General features: G+C 40.6%; 1 protein-coding gene across 2 annotated transcripts; it reads left to right on the top strand.

Moving 5' to 3' along the window:
• The first annotated feature begins 2,380 nt into the window (after positions 1–2,380).
• On the top strand, positions 2,381–10,404 carry si:dkey-185m8.2 (trichohyalin). Of its 2 annotated transcripts, none has more exons than XM_026353036.2 (3): positions 2,381–2,578; positions 2,926–3,702; positions 4,386–10,404. In XM_026353036.2, the coding sequence occupies exons 1-3, from the start codon at positions 2,530–2,532 to the stop codon at positions 9,887–9,889; spliced, it is 6,330 nt and encodes a 2,109-aa protein (XP_026208821.1). In that variant the 5' UTR covers positions 2,381–2,529; the 3' UTR covers positions 9,890–10,404. The 2 variants fall into 2 exon arrangements, with proteins under 2 accessions (XP_026208821.1, XP_026208820.1); XM_026353035.2 differs by having other exon boundaries at positions 2,878–3,702.
• Positions 10,405–21,103: the final 10,699 nt, after the last annotated feature.

Below are 21,103 nucleotides of genomic sequence, written 5' to 3'. Positions count from 1 at the left end.
TTTGAAGTGTATTTTGGTTTGTGTTATTTTCACTGGTAGCTTACTGCAGCCGTGTGGTTTTACTATTTGTGCTTCTCTTATTTCTTAGATTTTACGTTTTCGTCCTCAGTAAATAGCCAGTTATGCAAGACCTCCAAATTAGCTTGTTTGTGCACTCCAGAACAACACAGAAGCATTTTCTAATTCAAGGTGTGAATCAAAGACATCAAAAACAAATCAGGTTAATGATGTGACTATGGTTGAAGCTGGTTAAGTTTAGGCACAAATGATAATAAAGAGAAGTGATCATTGGATTTAAATTACTATTTCATTGAGGAATTGTAATCGGATCTTGGTAAGGCACAATCAATCAATGAGCCACAATGAAATAAAGCTAGATACAAAATAATTATGAGGATGAATTCATTCATTTTCTAACAAAAATACAGCTACAAATTCATGTTGTTCATAATGACTTAGGTGTAGACTTTGCAGGCTACAGCACAACAAAGTAGGATGTGACAGTAAACACAGAAAAGACAAAACAGAAGGCTTTTACCTACGTTGAATACAAGACAAATAAACTGCAGTGGGGTGTGACGTTGTGTAAAGGATGGGTGGCTTTCACCAAGTACCAAGTACAAGAAATTCAGAGTTTTCTGGTGTGAACAGTGAGCACCGCACAAATATCAACAACATACAGGAACATAGAAAAAGTAATATGTACTGTCAACGTTCTGCATTCACTTCAGCATCCAGTACTGTTTTTCCATTTGGAAGTGTAGTAAGTAATAAGGAGCAAGAAATTAGTCCAAACTAAATAATAGATGCAAAAAGTTACTCTGCTGAAAAGCCAGAGCAGAAACTTCCCTCGTGGATAAATTTCCTTTTTATTCATTTGTTTGGTTGAACCATGAGAAAGAATTTCCACCAATCCGACTCAAATCATGAATATATAAAAACAGTAATATAATTTTCCCCTAAATCAGAGAGATGTGTGCTGCTAATGGTTTGGATCTAGTCAAAACTTTACTGTATAAAAAAAAATAAAAATACTCGAGCAGAATAAAATAACAAAGACAAAACATCACTGCTTGTTTCCCATTTCCACCACCAGCACTTAAATTCTTGATTCAGGGACACACTAATCAGCCGATGCCGATACAGATTTATGTTTTACATTAGGAAGAAGAACTTCAGCATTAATGTTTGGATTTCTGGAGCTGCTTTTTATTCACAATATGGAGTCTTTTAGATGCCAGGCAGCCATATTTGAAGAGAAGTGCTGCTGCTGCTGCTGCTGCTGCAGGGAGTTCCAATAAAAAGTAATTCATTTGACATTTAGAAAAAGCAGCACACATGTAAAAAAGGCATCCATCATGCTAATATTCACCCAACACTTAACAGACCTCAAAACAACTCCGCTCGGGTTAATGGCGCCAAATCAATACGGCTGATTCAGTCCTTTCCATAAACAGGGTTTGTTTTTATTAACCCTGACTGGTGCTTCAGGAAAGGGTGAATCATAAAGGACATGATCTAATGTGTGTGTGTATGTTTTCATGGTGCTCTCTGGGCTGGTCATGAGAACATGTTGTACCATACATGCAGCCAGGGACGCCACACAGCCAAGGTGCAGTGACAAGCGGGCGGCTCTGACCACAGGCATGATGACGGGATACTGGCTGCTCACACAATACAGCGACTGTTAGAAAATAAATGTATCTCTATTTTAGATAATGACGAATCACAGCCTAACAGAGGTTGAAGTGTGCAAAACAAAAACACCACGTATACAATAATAAAGTTCATGGGATAAATGAAAAGCAAATACTGGGCTGGATCATTTTAAACACTCTTTAGGTGGATCTCTAGATACTAGTTATAATTTTTTTGTGTCATTTAAGGATTTTTGATGCCAAAAGTAAAGATTTTGCATATTGAATCGCTGATGTAAAGATTAGATTAGATCAAACTATATCATAATTTGTAGTTTGTAAAACAAACTACTGCCTGCTCTTACACCTTTAAAGTACATATAGAACATTGTTAGAGTTAGGAAGGCCAAGCTAGCTCTGTAGCACTTGATTATGGGTAAAGGAAACAGAAGTGCCCCACATTAACCACATGACAGTTATACGCTCTGCAGCTATCGTCACGAAGTCTGCATGTGTGTCACGGAAAGAATGAAAAGTCAAAAGAGTTTATGTACACAGCAAACATGGATGATTCCTTGCAACTGCATGCATTATGCATGTGTGCAGCAGTGTGTGTTCTGTATGTGTTTTGCAAACATGCATGTTAATGTGTCACAAAAGCTGATCGTGCCATCATTCGACTTCCTGTCATCTTAACTGAGAAAACCACAGGTTGGTCACGTGACACAAAAAGGCTTCCACGCTGTGTGTTCAGCAGTACGAATCTTCGTTGTCGATCAATTAACAACCTTCTCTTTTGCAATGGCTGTGAAGAAACTCTTCCTGTAAAAGACACACAGGAACCAAAAAGAGGAAGAGGGAGGTCAAGAGGAAGTAAGTGGACGTAGAGGTGATGGACACGACAGATGAGAACTGCAGTCTAAGAAGTGTGACGAATGGTGGTGAGTCTGTTGTTGAATTCTTTATTTCTGTCTTTATTTAAGTTGTACAAATAGAAAATAACTGTGTAAAAAGGCATCTAGTTTAAGGTTGAAGCAAAGTGGGTGATAGAAGTTAGTACTTTTTAACAGCAAACTGTAATTTTGCTGTATTTTTAGGTGTTTCCTAAAAACACATCATGTGCAAGTGAAGTACAACAATGCAACTGTATTTTTTGAAGTAAAACAATGACAAAATATAAACTCAAGAACAAAGCTTTTTAACTAATGACTGTCACATGTCTGTGCTTTGTGTCATTCAGCTTACCCAGTACGGTGCACTGAGGAAGTACTTCTCCCTTTCTTCACAGATGAGAGCCTGCAGGCTGCCATGCATGCCCAAAGACCCCCTGCCTCTCACAGAGCTCCTCCTGTTGTCTCAGAACTTAGACTGGTCCTCCTGGGAAGGAAAGGAGCCGGGAAGAGTGCCGCTGGTAACACCATCCTGGGAGGAGCAGGGGGGTTTGAGAGTGGGAAGCCGACAGAGGAGTGCGTGAAAAGGCGAGCTGATGTGTCAGGTAGAAAAGTCACGGTGGTGGACACACCTGGGTGGGAGTGGTACTACCCACTCAACAGCACCCCTAACTGGGTCCGGAGAGAAACATTACGGAGTGTGTCGATTTGTCCTCCTGGACCTCACGCAGTGCTGTTGGTGATTCGTTCCTGTGCTTCAGTGACAGAGAACTATATCCAGGAGATAGAGGAACATCTAGAACCACTGGGAAAAGACGTGTGGGAGCATACCATGCTGCTGTTCACCAGAGGAGATGAGCTGGGCCTGTTGTCCATAGAGCAACGAATCCTGTCGAGCGGCCCGGCACTGCAGAGACTCCTCCAGAAGTGTGGGAACAGATATCATGTTGTGAACAATCGGAGTAAAGGAGATGAGACACAGGTTAAAGAGCTGTTAAGGAAGGTGGACCAGCTGGTGGCAGGGAGGAAGGGGGGAGGAAATCATTTAGAGATGGATAATACAGTTGTCTTGGGTCTGGAGGCTGATGGGAAGAGGAGAGCCAGGGAGAGGAGGAAGAAACAAAGGCAGATGGAGACACAGATGCAGAGAGGGATCATCAAAGCTGCTCTAATGAGTGAGTTCATCAGTCTTCTCAATCACTTTTTATCATAAGCCACATACATTGTTTGGTGCCTCATATTCTAAGACATATATTTAGCCTAAGACATTGCATCGTTTTGTTTTAATTATTTTATTAAATGTAGATTAATGCACTGCTAAAACAAAACACTACCTGCCTAGCATCCTCATTAAACATCGGACAAAGCAGATATGAGCTCAGAGTTTGTTCTTTGTACACTGTTAAAAACCAAAAGAGAGCTAACTGGATTTCAAGAGGTGGCAAGAAATATGAGTAATGTTGCTGTGTTGCTGTTTGCTGCGTTGCTAGTCAAACGAACACCATTTCACAACTCAAAAGTTGGTGAAATGGTGTCAAAACAGAGCTATAAAAGAGTGAATAATAAATTTATACTCATCAGGCAGCTAGAAACACAACACCTAGATGGTGCTAATGTTGCTTTGTTTTGGCTGAAGCTGTAAATAGTTTGCCAGTATAGTTAGCCCAAATAAATGTTCTTAAGTGGTGGTTTGTTTTGAGGACGTTTTACCACCCTAACGTTATTCTGGAACATACACTGTAGCTCCAGATAAATATAATATCTTCTTCATAAAACTTATTATCTATATTCTATGTAAAGTAAATGGTTACTGTTGTTTCACTGTTTTACTGAAAATCTGTGCCTATCTCCGGGTCAGATGAGGGTCCTCATGGCTCAGGGCTGGATGCACATCAGTCCTTCTCCAAGACAGTCCGACGCCTACCTGAGGTCAGACTGGTTCTCCTGGGCGAGCGGGAAACTGGAAAGAGTTCTGCTGGAAATACTATCCTCAGCAAAACTAGCTTCTTCCAAGCCGGAGCTGTAACAGAGGAGTGCATCCGTCAGCAAGCGGAGGTGGCCATGAGGCTGGTGACTGTGGTGGACACACCAGGTTGGGAAGCAGGGGTGGCAGGAGCTACACCAGAGAGAGTAAAGAGGGAGATTGTAGGTAGTGTGTCCATGTGTCCTCCAGGGCCCCATGCACTCCTGCTTACTCTGAGGGTGGACACACTGGTGAGGGCAGGACATGTACGAGAACACCTGGAGCTTTTGGGTGAGGGCGTATGGAGGCACACGATCTTGCTGTTCACTCACGGTGACCAACTTCGAGAGGGGGTGGATATTGAGCAGCACATCCAGGGTGGGGGCAGGGACCTGCAGCAACTCCTGGAGAAGTGCAGGGGCAGGTACCATGTCATCAGCAACGTAAATGTGGGAAGAGGATGTGGAGACTCCGCACAAGTGACAGAGCTGCTGGAGAAGGTGGAAAAGATGTTGTCAAGAAACAGGTGTGAGGCTTTTTCCAGTCTGATTCATGAGGTCCTGAGTCTGAGCCAACAAAGGAATGAAAAGTTCAACCAGCGCCTGAAGGAGATCGGAGATAAGATGCTTCGTCAGGAGGTGGAGTTGAAGAATATGAGAGACAGGGAGATGAAAAGCATTAGGTGGTTTTTTGATAGGAAAAAAAAGGTGAAATCACCCGGGAAGGCAGACATTCAAAGGGAAGAAGAGGAGGATGAGGACAGGCGGAGCGGGGAAAGGAAGAATGACTTTGGGGAACTTGAGGAAAGAATGAGATGGCTGACAGAGGACAAAGAGAGAGAGATTCAGGATCTAACTATAGAAAATCACAGAATCCATGTCGCACTAAACCAAAGTAAAAGAGAAGGGGATGAGGCGATGCTCAACCTGGAGCTAAAAGAGAGAGAGATTGAAGAGCTGAAAGAAAGAACTGACGAGCAGCAGCTCAAGTTGCTCGACCTTGAACGTGCTTGTGTAGAAAATGAACATGAGAGAAAACAGAGGGAGGATGCCGTGAGAGTGCAGAAACTTGAGTGGAAGGGACAATTTGAGAAATTAAAGGAAACTATAGAGCTGCTCAAGAAAGAGAAAGCAGAGTGGATTGAAAAAGGTGATTCTTTAAAAGTGGAAATCGATGAGACCAAAAGACACTATGAAGCTGTTCTTGAGAAAAAAGAACTAGAAAAAGCCCGGGAGATAATAGAGATGGAACAAAAACTAAAACAAGAGTTGGAAATAAAACTGCTTGAAAAAGACAAAGAGCAACAAGAAATGAGAAATAAAGCGTCAGAAGAAAAGCAGAAAAGTCTCACAAATTTAAAGCAATATGAAAGAGATATGGAGAGGCAAATTGAATGCATAAAATCACAACATAAGAAAGAGATGGAGGGAAAAATGCAAGACATTCAAGATATGCAACTGCAGCAGGAGGAGGAAATGAACAGGAAAATCAGAGAAACCGAAAAAATGATGGAGATGATGAAAGTTCAGCAGCAAGAAAAAATGGATCAGCTGTTAAGAGAAAAAGCAGATGATATAGAAAAGATCAAACAACAATATGCTACTGAATTAACAAACTTAGAGCAAGAAAAACAAAGCGAGATTTCAAAGCTTAAAGAACAACTGACAGAAACTGAAAAACAAGTGCAAACAGAAAAGAAAAACATAGCAGAGTTAGAACACAAGTACCTTTCTAAAATAGAAGAAACAATGTTAGGAAATGAAAAAGACCAGGAAATGATTCATCTAGAGCATAAAAAAGAATTGACACAGAAGATGGAAGAAAAAGAAAAACACATAGAAGCATTAAGACTCCAGCATCAGGAAGAACTGGCAAGAAAAAACCATGAAATGGAAAAACTGATGGAGGCGAGGAAGGTGGAGTACCAAAAAGAAATAGAGCGAACAGTGAAAGAGAAGGAGGAAGATACAGAAAAGGTACAACAAGAGTACAGTGAAAAAATAAGAGTTATAGAGCATGAAAGACTGGAGATGGAAGAACAGTTTGCAAAAGAAATGAAAAAACAACTGGAAGAAAGGCAAACCGAGATAAAAGAGTTAGAGCAAAAGTATGCTGCTCAAATCACAGAAAACATGCTAGAACATGAAAGAGAGAAGGAAGAGATTCATCAAAATAATGAAAAATACAATCTGGAAAAGTTGCAAGAGAGAACAGAAGCGTTAAAAAGTCAGCACATCAAAGAAATGGAGGAAAAAACACAAGAAAGTGAGAAGGAAAAAGAAAGATGCAAGAAAGTGATGGAGGAAAGGGTGAATGAAAAGGAAAAGGAGATCGAGGAAATGAAACTGAAAGTCGAACACCTTCACAAAATACTGCAACACAAGGAAGAGAAAGAAATAGATCATTCAAATTACAAAAAAGAAACAGATCAAAGACTGGAAGAAAAGGAAATAGAAGTGAATAAGATGAAACTAAATGTTGAAGAAATGAAGGAACAACTACAACAAAAAGAAAAGAAAGAACAAGAGCTTTTTAACTACAAGAAAGAAATGGAGCAAATGCTTGAAGGGAAAGAACGAGAAGTAGAAGAGTTAAAAGAACAATTAAAACAACTTGAAAAAACCCTTCGACAGACAGAGGAGGAAAGAGAACGAGATCGGCTAAATCACAAGAGACAGATGGAGCAAAAGCTGGGAGAAAAAGAGCAAGTGATAGAAAAGCTGCAGCAACACGTGAAGGATATCGACGACATCCTGCAAAGAAAAGAAGAAGAGAGAGGGGAAATCATTCTAAACCAAAAGAAGGAGGCAGAGCAACGGCTGCAAGACAGAGAGAGAGAGATGGAGGAGACGAAACAACAGCTCTTAGACGAGATGGAGAGAAAGGTAAAGGAAAAGGAAACAGAGATAGAAAGGATTCAACAGCAGGCCGACTCCAGGGAGACAAGATGGAAGGAAGAGCAGAAGAAGAGGGACGAGGAGGGAGAAAGGGAGACAAGCAGACTGATGGAAATTATTGAAAAGAAAACAAAAGAAATAACACAAACTCAATGTCTTCTTGCACAGAGAGACAGTGAGATTGAAGAGGCAAAAAAGACCTGTGCAAACCACTTAAAAGAAATTGAAAACCTGAAAGAAAGCAATCAAAACCAGACGTCCTGGATCATCGAGGTACAGCAGCGTCACGCAGAGCAGGAGAGGAGCAAAGATGCTGAAATGATGGAAAAGCTGCAGGAGAAAGAAGAGGAGCTCGACCACCTGAGACAGAGAGACAGAGAAAACGAAAAGGAGATTGCTCAGCTGAGACTAACAATGGAGCAAACGAAGTCAGAACTGAAGGAGCTCACCAGCAAGATGGAAAAGGAAATGGCAAACATGATTCGGGAGTATGAAAAGGAGATTACGAGAAGGAGCGAGAACCTAGAATCAACTGCAAAGGATAAGGACGACGCCATAAGTCGTCTGGAGGAACGTATTTTGGACGTCACCGAGAAGTACAAGGAAAGTCAAGAAAGAGTAGAGGAGCTGCAGCAGCAGAGTGAGAAAATTACAAAGGAGATGGAAAATCTCAAAATAAAGTATGAGGAGCTGAAGAAGGACAGTGAGGAAGAAGTTAGGAAGCAACTCAGGGAACGTGAAGAGCAGGTAAAGAGCAAAGAATCTGAAATCCGACGTATTCTTGAGGAGAAAAGTCTGGAGGTGAGGGCATTAAAAGAGGCAAATGACAAGCTAGGAGTAGAGTTAGAAATGATTAAAGAGAGAGAGGATGAGGCAGAAAGGAGGATGAGTGAGCTGAGAGAGCACTATGAGACCCAGCTGAATGAGAAACTAAATGAATTCAGACTCAAGGATGAAGAGATGGAAGAGAAATTCTTAAAAAGGGAAAAAGAAGTAGGACATAGGGAACAGGAGCTTCGAAGAAACAGGGAAGCGCTGAGCAAAAGAGAACTCGAACTGGATGCAAAAGAGGAAGAGCTTCATGTAAAAGAGGGAAACATTGAAAGTAGGGAACAAGAACTGAGAAAATTGGAAGCAAGTCTAGAGATACAGCAAAAAGAGCAAGAGGACAAATACGAGCAAGAAGTGAAAGTAAAAGCTCAAAGTATGGAAAGGAAGGAAAGGGAGTTAGATAGTTTGCTTAAAGCTCTGGAGGACCAACAGAGGCTGCTGAGCTCTCACGGCCAAGATCTTCAGAAGAAGGTAAAAGGGCTGAAAGATCAAGGCAAAGAGCTCAAAGACAGGGAGTACTGCTTGAAAAATGAAGAGCAGGAGCTGCTCAGCTTTAAGTCCGAGTTGCAGCTGCGAAATGAGCACACTGCTCAGCAGCTGGATGAGATGAGGAGAGATTTGGCTTTGCTGAGGGAAGAACTTCACAACAAAGAAAGAAGTTTAAAGCTCTCACTTAAAAAACTGACCAAATGGGAGGAGAGCCTTGAAGCGCGAGAGGCCGAATTGCGTAAAAGAGAGCAAAAAGGTTTAGGTCAACAAGAAGTTGACAACAACACGAGGGTTCGTGAAGTGAACCCGCTCAGTCTAGAAGCTGCGGTCGAGAGTTCAGACGACGTTTTCCATCTAATGCACCAAGAGGTCAGTGAGAGAAGGGAAAGGGAAACCATAAAGGATAGGGAGGATCAGACTACGAAAACAGCCTTGTCAGCTGCAGAGCGCAATAACTGTCATCTTGAAACACTACAAGAAGAAGATATGGCTGAGGAAAGGGAAGGGATGAGAGGAAGAGGGGTCAAAGTGAAGAGGAAAGAAGGTAGAGAGGATGTGGAGAGGCTGTTTGCTCAGAGTCAGGGTCACAGGAACTCGAACAACAGAGTGTCTCCTGGATCAGATCTGAAGGTGGTCGTGTTAGGGGAGTCTTGGTCTTCTCGCGCCCCAGCAGGCGTCACCATCCTGGGTGGAGAAGCATCCGAACCTGATGGCTCTACCTTCAGGTCTTGGAGAGGTCATATAGCTGGGAGACGCATTGCAGTTGGAGAGCCGCTTGGTTTGAGGTGGCGGGACGGACCAGACCCATCAAACACAGGCCAAAGGAAAAGCATTCTCGACTGCGTCTCCTGGTGTCACCCAGGACCTCACGTCGTCCTCCTGCTCATGCCGGCCTTCTTAAACTGCACACAGAAGTACAGGAGAGCGGTGGAGGAGCACATGGGTTTGCTCGGAGAAGAGGTCTGGCAGCGCACCCTGGTGTTGTTCACATGGGCGGAGACTTTAGGAGTGAGTGCAGAGCAGCACATCCTGAGGAACGGGGAATTAATGGCCCTCATAGACAGATGTGGGGGCAGGTACCACGCCCTGACCAGCAAGAGCAGCAACTGTATGACTAAAGGACTGTTTGAGAAAATGGAGGACATGATGGGTTTGAACAGCAGAGAGCAGGTGTTGGTGTAGCATAGAGAAGAATGTTTCACCAAATTATGTGTATATCTTTAAATAAATATAATTATTGGTGAAATATTATTCAAATCCTTAATGTACTGTATCACAGTGGTAAAATGCTGCAGGTGCAAGAAAACATATGAGAATTTTATCTAGTTGTTCCCAGCAGAAAAGATAAAAATCAGAGTTCTGCACTAAATATATTTGTATTTATTTTTGTTTGGTTTCTTATTATTTGCTCTTTTTTGTGAAACATAGTTAAATACTGTTAAACCTGTGGGCCATTTAATAAGTCCAGATGAATAGTGACTCTTCGATGGAACTGCTGTTTACTGATTTGAAGTGTATAAAAAGCACAGAGCAGTGTTTTCGTATGTGAGTCATAAATGTAAAAAAATAATATTGTATTATAAGCATGTTATATGTTTTTTTAATGTGAAACTAACCAGTATCTGTAGCTGTCAAATAAATGTAGCTGTGTAAAAAGTGTGATATTCACTGGTCAAAAAGAAGAATACAACAGCAGAAAATGGGAATATATATATAGACATAAGGTACATGTATTTTTAAAACTGAGAAACTGTAAGACTCATTTAAACAATCGTTACTTATTCACAGCTTCAAAGAGTCACTGAATTCAACTGTCACCATTCATGAAAGAAAGAAACGTTCACAGTTTCTCCACAAGGTGGGGACCTTGTGTCAGTGTAGGGAGGACTGTGAGCACCAAAGTAATCAGTGTTCAAATTCACCGATGACAAGGAGTTGATGGTGAAAGTATAGTGAAGCTAGTCAGACTTTTTTTTTTTAACCGTGTTTTACAATTTTCTGTGTAAATGGCTACTTTTAAAAGAAAAAGTACACAAAGCCTGACTAGCAGGCCCGTGCTCCATCATGACTGGAGGCATTTCAGGAGAACCATACCGTCTCGCAATTATAACCCCAGGGAGCCTCCAGCACGCTGAGAGGACTCCTGCTTTGACAAGTAAATTATGACTCTTGATGAGAGGAGTACGGCTTTTTCAGAATGCAATTTTTGACAGCCTGAAAAAGCGAGTGGATACATACAACAACTTCCATCATCCATGGAGCCAGATGCACCACCCAAAAACACTTGTGTGCAATCATCAGCCTAATAATTATGGAGTGTGAGTGCCGGCCTATATCTAACATGGCAGCAATGTTTTTTAATCTGTCCATTTAATGTGAGCTGCTCTTAGAGGCAAGATGAGAGAGCGCTGTGTCAAGACGGATCCCTGCTTCTTTGATCACATCTGCAGGGTGGAACGGTTTTCAAAGCCTTAGGGGAGAAATTAAGGAAAAAGCTGTCAAATTTCAGTTGATGTAGACATCATTTTCATATATTTTAGCATAATGTTTTAAAGATATGAGGCAACCAACACAAACTCAGCCATAATATGACATAAGTAATGGCATTTTTCATTTTTAAACCTTTAGATTTAGCAAATATCTCATTTATCATATCACAACACCAGATTTACTGATTATAAAGTGCGTAATTACATAGCGCCTGATGGTCTTCTGCAAAATTCAAAGCCATATTTATTAATTTACTTTAAAATGCTTTAGGCTGTTTGAAGGTTCAACCTTGTCAAAACTGCAAAACAAAACTTTTGAGTATGTCGTGAGAAATTCATGAAACACAATCAGACATCTAGAGACGGCTAGTTAAGCAAAGTGACTACAGCACGCATGGAAACCACAAATTGTTCGGTTTTCAACTATTTGACAATTTAAACTACTGTCTGTGCTACAAATACAGAAAACATGAAGGAACACAGAAATTGCAGAAATTACTGTTTTCTGCAACTGACCCAACAATCTGCAAAGTTTCTGGAGAGCAGTAAAAAGTAATGGACAGATTTGTTGCCATAGTGACTCATGAAGCCCCTGAAGTCAGCTTCATTTTCTGAAATATATTCAGAAATATTCAACTGTATTTCTGTTTTTTGTTTGAAACATTTTCTTTGTTGTGTGTCGCTTTCTGCTTTTGCGGCATACTGCGCCTGTGTTGTCAGATTTGTGAAGTTGCTTTGTTTCTTTGCATGGGATTTCTCAACTTGCAGAGCAGAGCTGCTGGTCGCCTGATGTTAACAATTTCAACCAGAGACGGGCAAGCTGCTTCCTTGTTTCCAGTCTTTGTGCCAAACTAACCTAATGTTGCTAAAATACAGAGATGATAGTGGTTAATAAGCCTCATCTGGCAATTTAAAAGCTTGTGATTAGGAGTAATTCAACAGGATTGTAAAGTTGCTTATTAGTTTTCTGACCAATACCACTTCACCACCTCCACACAAATATTTTTTTATTCTGCACCGAACCCTTGGGCTTTGGCGAACGTGCCAGACTGCTTAGTGGCTGTACACAGCTACAGTAGGATGTAAACTGTGCTGGCTAAGGTGACATTTTTAGCTAATGTACAGATGTGAGAGTCAGCGTTATCATGACACTCTGCAAAAGAAAGCAAATACACACATTTCCCAATATATGAATGTTTAAAAAATATTTAAACCACAGGACGTTTTAATAAGTTGTTTTTGTGTTACAGAAAAACACATTCCTGAACCACAATGAGATGAACTGACGATCTGCAAGATTAACACCGGGGTTAGAAAGGTTCGGGCGTGATGATTTAAAAAGCAGAAGCATGTAAAATGTGTTTTTAAGTGAACTTGGATCCCAATAGCCATTGCTCAAATTCCTTTTGCCATTCAAGGCCATGCGGGAAAGAAAAGTCCCCACTATATCTGTGAGTTCAAAGGTGAATCCTTGCTCCATAACATTATTGTCATGCTGAATGTTGCACAGAGTGAATGATTAAAGCACTCTTGGGCACTCATTTTGGTTTTAGCTGGCATTAGTTCAGATTAAGGCAACATAGTAACCCTAATTTATCTTTATTTGGAGCCTTTTAAGGTCCTGAATGAGGCTTTTTGGGAAATATGGATGGGGCCACATTTACATGCACCACAATAGACATGAACATCACAGTCAATCATGTCGACAAAATGTTGGAAGCAAAATTACTGGGCTGTGTTAAAACAGAAGTTAATGGTTGGGCTGATTTCTGTTAAGGTCTGTGCACTCTCATTTGAATAATGGTCTTTCCAACAATGTTTTTTCTTTTCAGTACTTGACCCAGGAAGGAAATACATGTGATTCCGCTTTAACACCTCCATTAATATTGAAGTGGCTTTAATACTCCAGGTTTATTTCTGACACACCATAATTAGCATGGCAGCGCGGCACTAGTTTATGATAAATCATGTTCTGATTGTGCATTTGGGCGGTGGTGGCAGAAAAAATGGGTTTCGTTACAAAAAAAAAAACATGCAACAGAAATGTCATCAAACACATAATGATTGTGTTTGAGGTTGATTCGCAACACAAAAATGTTTCTTGGATGGGAGTTGTCATTTTGACAAAGTGTTAATCAAGTGTATCTTGCTTTTACCGAACTGATTTATTTCATGATAGATAAACTTCTTTTTCAACTTTTGGTGATTTTGACAAAAGAAAACTTACTCAGTATCTTGATTTATACATTTGAATATTTATAAATGCTAATAAATTGCTTCATTGATGCAATTAGTTGCCAGGTTGGCGAAAAACCTTCAGCAGAGTCAATAAACCTTTGTTTCAACAGGAAATTCCCTTAAACCTATTGAGAGATTAAGATTGTTTTTAGTATTTATTGATGATTCAAATTGATACTTGAAACTGTTTGTAGTGTATAAAACCCATCATCTAGTTGATTTGAGGTTTGTGACAGGCTGTATCATGACCCTTGAGCAAGGGTCAAGAATGTTTATTGTTTAAATGTTAGTGTTGTTTTTAATGTTGATGTGCTAAATTAGTTTATGCAGGCAACATGTGGATTTGCAATTTAACATCACCATGACAGAACCAAAGGTTTGCACAAAGGCCATTTATTTCTTATTATAAATAAATATGTCTTGTGGCCACTAGATCGTGTAACGAACTATCTCATCAGATATAAAGGCATCTCCCCAGCTATTGTGTAAATTTTAAATTTTAAAATTTAAAAGTGAATTTCATTTTTATTTGTCATGCAGCATTTTTCTAGGCTGCCAAAAAGATTTGATTTGTTCTCATTGCCAGTTTACAACTCATTTATAAAGTATAGTAGTAGTAGTAGTAGTAGTAGTAGTAGTAGTAGTAGAAGTAGTAGTATGCATTAACCATTAACCAGAATTCCATTACCTGCAGTTAATAACGGATACCTCTATGAGGTGTTGTCTGATGGTGAAAACAGCTAGGTACTCTATTTGCATGGCCGTCAAAGATCAATAGTGAACCTTTCGAATGAGTTTCACATCAGCTCTTCTCTGTTTCTACCTTCCAGGGGGTACATTTAGAAAAGACTTTCATAATTAGATAGACCGCTCGAGTTACATAAACTACCGATGGTTTCACATCGGCCCTGTACCCGAAATAGTTGTAGAGGGAGGATGGAGGGCCATAAAAGCACAATGTATGTGCCTTTGAATTCAGCTGATCTTTAAAGATTGACTCACACAGTTAAAAAAATTAATAAATAAACAGAAGATTGTTGAAGATTTTCATCAAAAATCATTTAAAAGTGGCTCTGGCAGTTTTCTGCTTCGGTGTGTTTGTCGTCTTCACCTCCTTTGTCCTGTCCTGAAAAGGGAGAGGAGAGCGAGCGAGGAAGAGCAGATGATGCTGCTGCTGATGTATGCCCCTCTGGACTGCATTCTTTCCAGCTGAGTGCCTCCAGTGGGCCCGAGCCAGGTCCTGGAATCTAGCTAATGAGACACACCCCCTGAGGGTCCCGTGTTATCCTATTGGCAGAGAGGCTGATGGTGACTGAGATGATTGGCTGATTGAGTCCTTTACAAGCAGTTGTCAGAGCATGTTGCAGATCAGATTCACAGCAGTCATGGCACAAGGTACGGAAGTTAAATGAGCAAGATGAAAAGTATATATAGGAGTTAGCAAAATTATAAAAAGGTTACAGGTTCAACTCAAGTTATTACTGAAATTCTGCAGAGAACCAGTGCTCAGAGTTGTAATTTCCTCCTTTTCAATGTCTGACTGAGCTGAAACACACCAAGAGATCGCAGGACATCATCCAAATATGAGACCTATGAGACCTAAGTACTATGCTGTGTACTGTATCTTGCAGCATGAATAAAATATTGTATTTTTACAGTGTGCAACTGGCAGAACCTCTCATCTGGAATGTCCTACAAATATTTTTGTTGCACTTTGAGTCCTTAACACGATCTGGACACGCTGTTGCAAAGAGGAACATTCTCATAAGCTTTAACCGATGCAGACAGATACATAGCTAAAGGGGAAATTGGACGATGCCCTCAAACAATACCATGATTTATAATATGAGTCAAGACATTAAAAACATCTCTAGTGCAGCAAAGGATGCAAAAAAGTAGAATCTGCCATTTTTTCACCCCGTGTCTGACATTTAGCTGTCTCGGTGGCCTCCTCGGAGCTGTGAGGTGAGTTCAGATGAAGGTCACCGATAGTAAGTGAGCATCCTGTGATCAGCTCATGGTGGCAGATGCCTGAAGGCTAAAAAAAACAAAAAGGCAACAGAAAATCGAGGCCATGACCTTGGTCTGAGAGGGAAGAGTGGAGGAGCCTGGTGGATTATAAAACGTCAGGGGACACATGCGTGATAGAGACATGTCTCTTTGTAGTCCTGAGCATCTTTGTGGTGGTTTCCGTTACTTTCTAGCTGTTTTGTGTCTCCTTGAAGTTTTACTACATCTTTGTGCTGTTGTTTTGTCAAACTTCATCCAAAAAGGAGCTGAGATCTGGAGTCAGCTGTGATAGACAGAGAGCTGCTGTGTGTTTTAATCCACACAGTCGGAGCAGCTTATCTCTGAGCGTCTAGCTGCATCAAGCCAACATGTTCACCTATTACCACTCTTGTCAGTTCCCCTCTCCCTTCTCCTCCCACGTGCTCATCTCTCTCTCTCTTTTTCTCTCTTTCTACTCTGTTTCGTAGTTTGTCATTTTGCATCTCTTCACGCTCCCTGTTTGCTTTGCCTCTGTAACAGTCAGGCGGAGGCTCTGTCCTCATTTGGGCGGTCATGGAGTCAGTGTGTACCATCGTGTTTGCCTAATTAATCAAAGCTGAGTCATGTAATAACAGATGTGATATTGTCTGAATGCCCGGCAGCTGGAGTCAAAAGTTCAGAGAGGATGAGCGCCCTCTAGTGGTGAGCACAGTCTCCCATCTGTGCAGCATGTACTCTGTGCTGTCGGTAGCTCAGTATTTAATGCATACATGCCACATATGGACACAGGCATGAATATATACCCTTAAGTATCATTTACTTTGCTGTATTTGTATCATACTGTGATGCTTTGTCCATGGATCTTTCTTCTCTGCTCCATGTGATGTTTCTCCACGTGCACTGACACACACACGAAAGTACACACTCACAGGATGCTTAATGCCGCAGAACTCTGAATGACCCAATCACCTTATCTGGGCTGCGTTATATAAGACTGAGAGAAACAGTCATATAACAGACTAACGGGGGAGTTGCACGACATAAACTTATTACACACTCACTTATGTCAACGTCTTACCTCATCTTAACCCCTTACTTTCTTAATATCGTGATAAAAACTAGTTTAAGCCGAATAGACACTGGAAAACACATCAACTGGCCCCTGAGGCCCTGTAGAATATTCTATTGTAAAACACTTAAAGTATCTTCGATACCACTCAGTGTCTGTCCAGGCTGCACATTTATGGAGAAAGGCTCATTCAGAACGGCGTCTAGCACCTGATAACGTTTTCTTTCACCTTTCCTCCAAGATTATATGGAAGAAGTCCTTCTTTTGTTTCGGTTTTATCTCGATTACCCTCATGAATGTTTGATGGGTCAGCAGAGAGCAGGAGTCACAGCTCTGAATGGAGGTGAGGAGCAGATTAAAGATTAATTGTCAGTCTTGAAAGGACTCCTCTGCTTAGATCACATGTATTTTATGTGTATACACACCCAAGAAGAAAAATAAATGTAAATATCATAAGCTGAACTGAACCCTCTCTATTTTAATGGCTGATTTTTCTAATAATTAATTGAAATTGATTCTTTCAGTAATAAAAAGAAAAAATTGTTGTTGACTCAAAAGTTTGGCAAATTCTTCAAATAATTGTGAACAAATTAACTAATTTCAAAAATTTTGTTTAATTTGTACTAGTTAATTGTCATACCCACCATATTACACATTCACATTTAATGCATCTTAGAAATATGTTGATATAATGATGTGTCAGATAAAATAAGGCAAGTTGGCAGATGCTGCACTGTACCGACTAAGAGTAACCACAGCACTGCCTCAGATGTCTGTGTCTCAGCATCTAAATTGTGTTTCGAGCTTTGACACAGGTCACAGAGAAACATAACCAGAAATAAAACCTTTACTATGGAGCGAAATGTGGAAACTCTGACCACTGAAAAGAAATAGAAATAAATATGATCTGATAAGGTGTTTGTCAGCATTTTATCCCAGATCAGGCCAAGTTACAGCTACAGCCAAAGGATGGATTCAGCTCAGAAGATTGATCTAATTTCACTCAGTATGAAGTGATTGTTCAGCACATTGTGACATGTTTCTTTGTGTTTTTGTTGTTCAGGATTATCAAGCCTTAATACACACTGCCACAAACAAGCAGGTTCAGTTCATGAACTCCAGGTGAACTCCAGATTGAAGTTACATATCTTACCTTTAACAGAAAGTAAAGGTTTAATCACTCCTCAAAAACCAGGTCGCTTTTCTTTGACACACAGTTTGTAACTTGTATTACAGCTGATAACACTGACCTCATTATGTGCTTATAATTAATATTTTGTTAGGTTGTTTGTGTTTGATGTAAATACCATTCAAATCATGCCTTGCCATCTTTGTAAACCCTGACTTGACTTGGCCTCAACAAATGTTTATTAAATGTAAATTAGAATTTGCAACTGGGGATGTAGTTTTTTCTTCTTTTGCTTTTTCAATAATAGCTCGATCGCACCAGTCGTTTTTGAGTCAATGCCAGTTTTCGCCAGTGAATACCATCTGATTTTGATTAGATTCACAGCGTTTCCTCGCTTTTGGAGCTGTACCCAGACCAAGGCCAGTGTAAGAAGGGCTAAAAAGTCATATTTAACACATCTAGAAGTATGACCTCATGGTTAAAAAAGCAATCCTGTAATGGAAAGCTCACTGCTTCAGTTCAGGCTGCAGCTGTTGTGTGTGGGGTCCGACCATCTGCACTCAAATAATATGAAAACAAAACCTTGCACCAAGTATAAATTGAAAAGTTCCTGTACTGAGTAAATAAGTGGCTCAGTGGGTGCGTCTGCAAACAAGATTATGGTTGTTTCTTCTTTCTGCCAACATTGAAAGTCTGAAATATCAGACTGAGTGAAATATCACGTCTGGATTAACCAGTTAAAACAGAGCAGTCTGAGACCGGTTTTAACAATTTTGGGTGAATGCTCAGCGCCAAAAGATGAAGTCTGCTGCTGCTTAAGTCATTATATTTATATACAGAAACGGTAACGGTTCAGTTTCTGTAATATAGTTTCCACTTTCAAAATGTGTGTGCACTGCTGCCAAACCCCAGGACCCAAGAGTAAAGTAAATCATCCAGTTCCTGCAAGTAAGTAGGGCCGCATCATAAAAAATGCAAACAGTGTCATGTGGTGTGGCAAGCTGCTTTAGAGGCAATATATCTACAGTCCATACAGTCATGAATCCATGTCCATTACTGTCATTTCTCTTTTTGAAGACAGAGGTCAAAAGTTCACATCCCATCACACCACACAACATCTGCTTCTGTTGCCGTGGCAACTGCCTGCTGCAGCTGATCCTACCTCACAAATACAAAGAAATGAGGAAAATGACAAACATGGAGTAGTAGGGACTTTATCATTGCTGCAGGTGTATTTTAAAGTTTTGACTGCTGGGGAGGAGTGATGCCGCTTTTCAGGAGCACTGAAGGTCTCGGTCCTCTCTGTCCTTTATCCCTTCTCACACTTGGACTGTTTCAAGTTTTTCAAGCAGATAGTAGGCAGTCTGTTGTTTACTTGCACATGAAGAAGAAAAAAAGTTGTAAACCAGTCGATTTTAAATGTAACTTCAAAATGTGTGTTTTACTACAATCGGAAAACTGCATTTAGGAGAAACTCATGAATGTGTTTCTATTCTGCCTCGACAGGTGTTAACCTTCGTTTAACCTCTTCACACAGTCACCTCCGAGCTGTTTTAAAGGAGCACACACACACACACACACATCACACATCACACACCAGAAGTGGCAGTTTTTAAAAAATAACTAATAAATGTGAAATGAAATGTTGAATCACTTCTCCTCTTGACTGGTATGAAAAGGAGCATTAGCATACATCCCTTGGCAAATAAATATAGCTGTTAGACAAATTAATACTTACTGTAAATTAGCCATTTCTTTTTTTTTCTTCTTCTTCTCATAAACTGCATTCAGATTCAAAATTAATTTCCCTAAATCTGTTTTCAAATTAACCAGAGGGTTAATGCTGGGCCATTAGAAAAATATTTTTTCTCACCATCGCATTAATTTAATTTCATGTTTAATCCCTCACATTAGAGATGGGAATAATAACAATAATAATGATGGTAATAAAAAAGGCACCAATTAGCGGGCTCATTTGTGGTTCTGACAGCGTGATGAATAATTCATGAAATCAGAGTTAACAAGAGAACGAAGGGATCAGCTCGCTCACTGAAGAGGGATTGCTGTAAAGACAGGAGACACTACTGCCTTTTCTTAGAAGACACAGTCGGCTGCTTCGGCACATCAGGTACTTTTCACTTTAGAAATACAATATTTTATACAGATGTATTATAATTATTTGTATTTATTATTTTACTCTTTATTCAGCCTGTACTGAAAACTTAGAAATTATAACAACTCCGTGAACATGGGGAAATCTTTCCTGAAACCGACGGACCCCAGGACCCAGGAGCCTCGGCGTGGCTGGGTCCCCTCGTGCAGTGCATTCACAGTTCACAGGCACCTCGACCTAAATGCGATGTGACGGGAGAACCTTTACTGAAACAAACGGGAATATAGTATCAGAGAAGGCTGACCGAGCTGTGAACCGGCGCCCTATCACGGAGCAAATTAACATCAGCAAAAATAGCTCAGCGTTTTCAGATTGCTTATGTGCCAGGCAGCAAATGCATCAAGCACTGTCAGGTCATTTTAGCCTGCAGATGTCTCACAAAAACAGGTCGATGTGAGAGGGCTCCCACGATCAGGCATTGTCCTCGAACTCTGACCACCCAACTGGACCAGCTCCTGAGGTGCTGCCTGTTTTGTGTCCTGCAGTCAAATGTTCCTGAGTCTGAGCTTTCACTCCCACTAACATCCATCATGAGATCTCTTTCGTGGTGTCTTTGGCTGAGCTGAGTAATGACGCTGCCTTTGCCACACAGAGGGCAGGGCCTGCTTTCTACGAGTGCAGTTCGATGTCGAGGCCCTGCACCCATGCTGCTGTGCACCAGCGTATGGATTCTGGTCGTGCAAGGTCAACACTTCAACCGTGACAGTGACGTACAGCTGTCAAATCAAAGCTTATCTATGTGACTGACAGACAGTCCATCGTGGAGCATCAGCTTAGACTGGTTTAGGTCAAATGACAGTGGTGGGCTTTGAGGAATATGTAGCAGCAAAATGGCAGAGTGGCATAAGACCATCTTTAACTGGTCAAGGAAATAATTATTAATATCATGGGCAGGGCAGAACATATATTAAAATTCAAATTCAAATGATCTAATAAAACCTAGACGCCTTAAACAGGATCTATACCACAACTGGATCTTTCCTTTTCACACAACGCAACATTTAAGGTTTTATCAGATTTACTTCTGGCTCCATCTTTTCTTTCTCATGGATTTCTACCTGTCAGGTCTCTATTTCCACCACCGTCAAGATGACCTCCAGTCTGATTCTGTACACTTAAAGTGTGCAAACAACTGGACATAAAATTACATTTGCACCACTGTGCAGTGTTTCTTTTTGTTTGTCATACTGAATAATTTAAACTGGCTGCAATTGAGTAGTGAAGCACTGGAATAAATGTAAACTGTATACATGAACCAGCCAAATACTAAATGTATACCTGCAACTTTAATGAGGGAGATAACCCACAA

The sequence above is a fragment of the Anabas testudineus genome, chromosome 18 (genome assembly GCF_900324465.2).
Source record: "Anabas testudineus chromosome 18, fAnaTes1.2, whole genome shotgun sequence".
Lineage (NCBI taxonomy): Eukaryota > Metazoa > Chordata > Actinopteri > Anabantiformes > Anabantidae > Anabas > Anabas testudineus.
The sequence above is the reverse complement of the archived record's forward strand: the minus strand, read 5'-3'. Positions and strand labels throughout refer to the sequence as shown.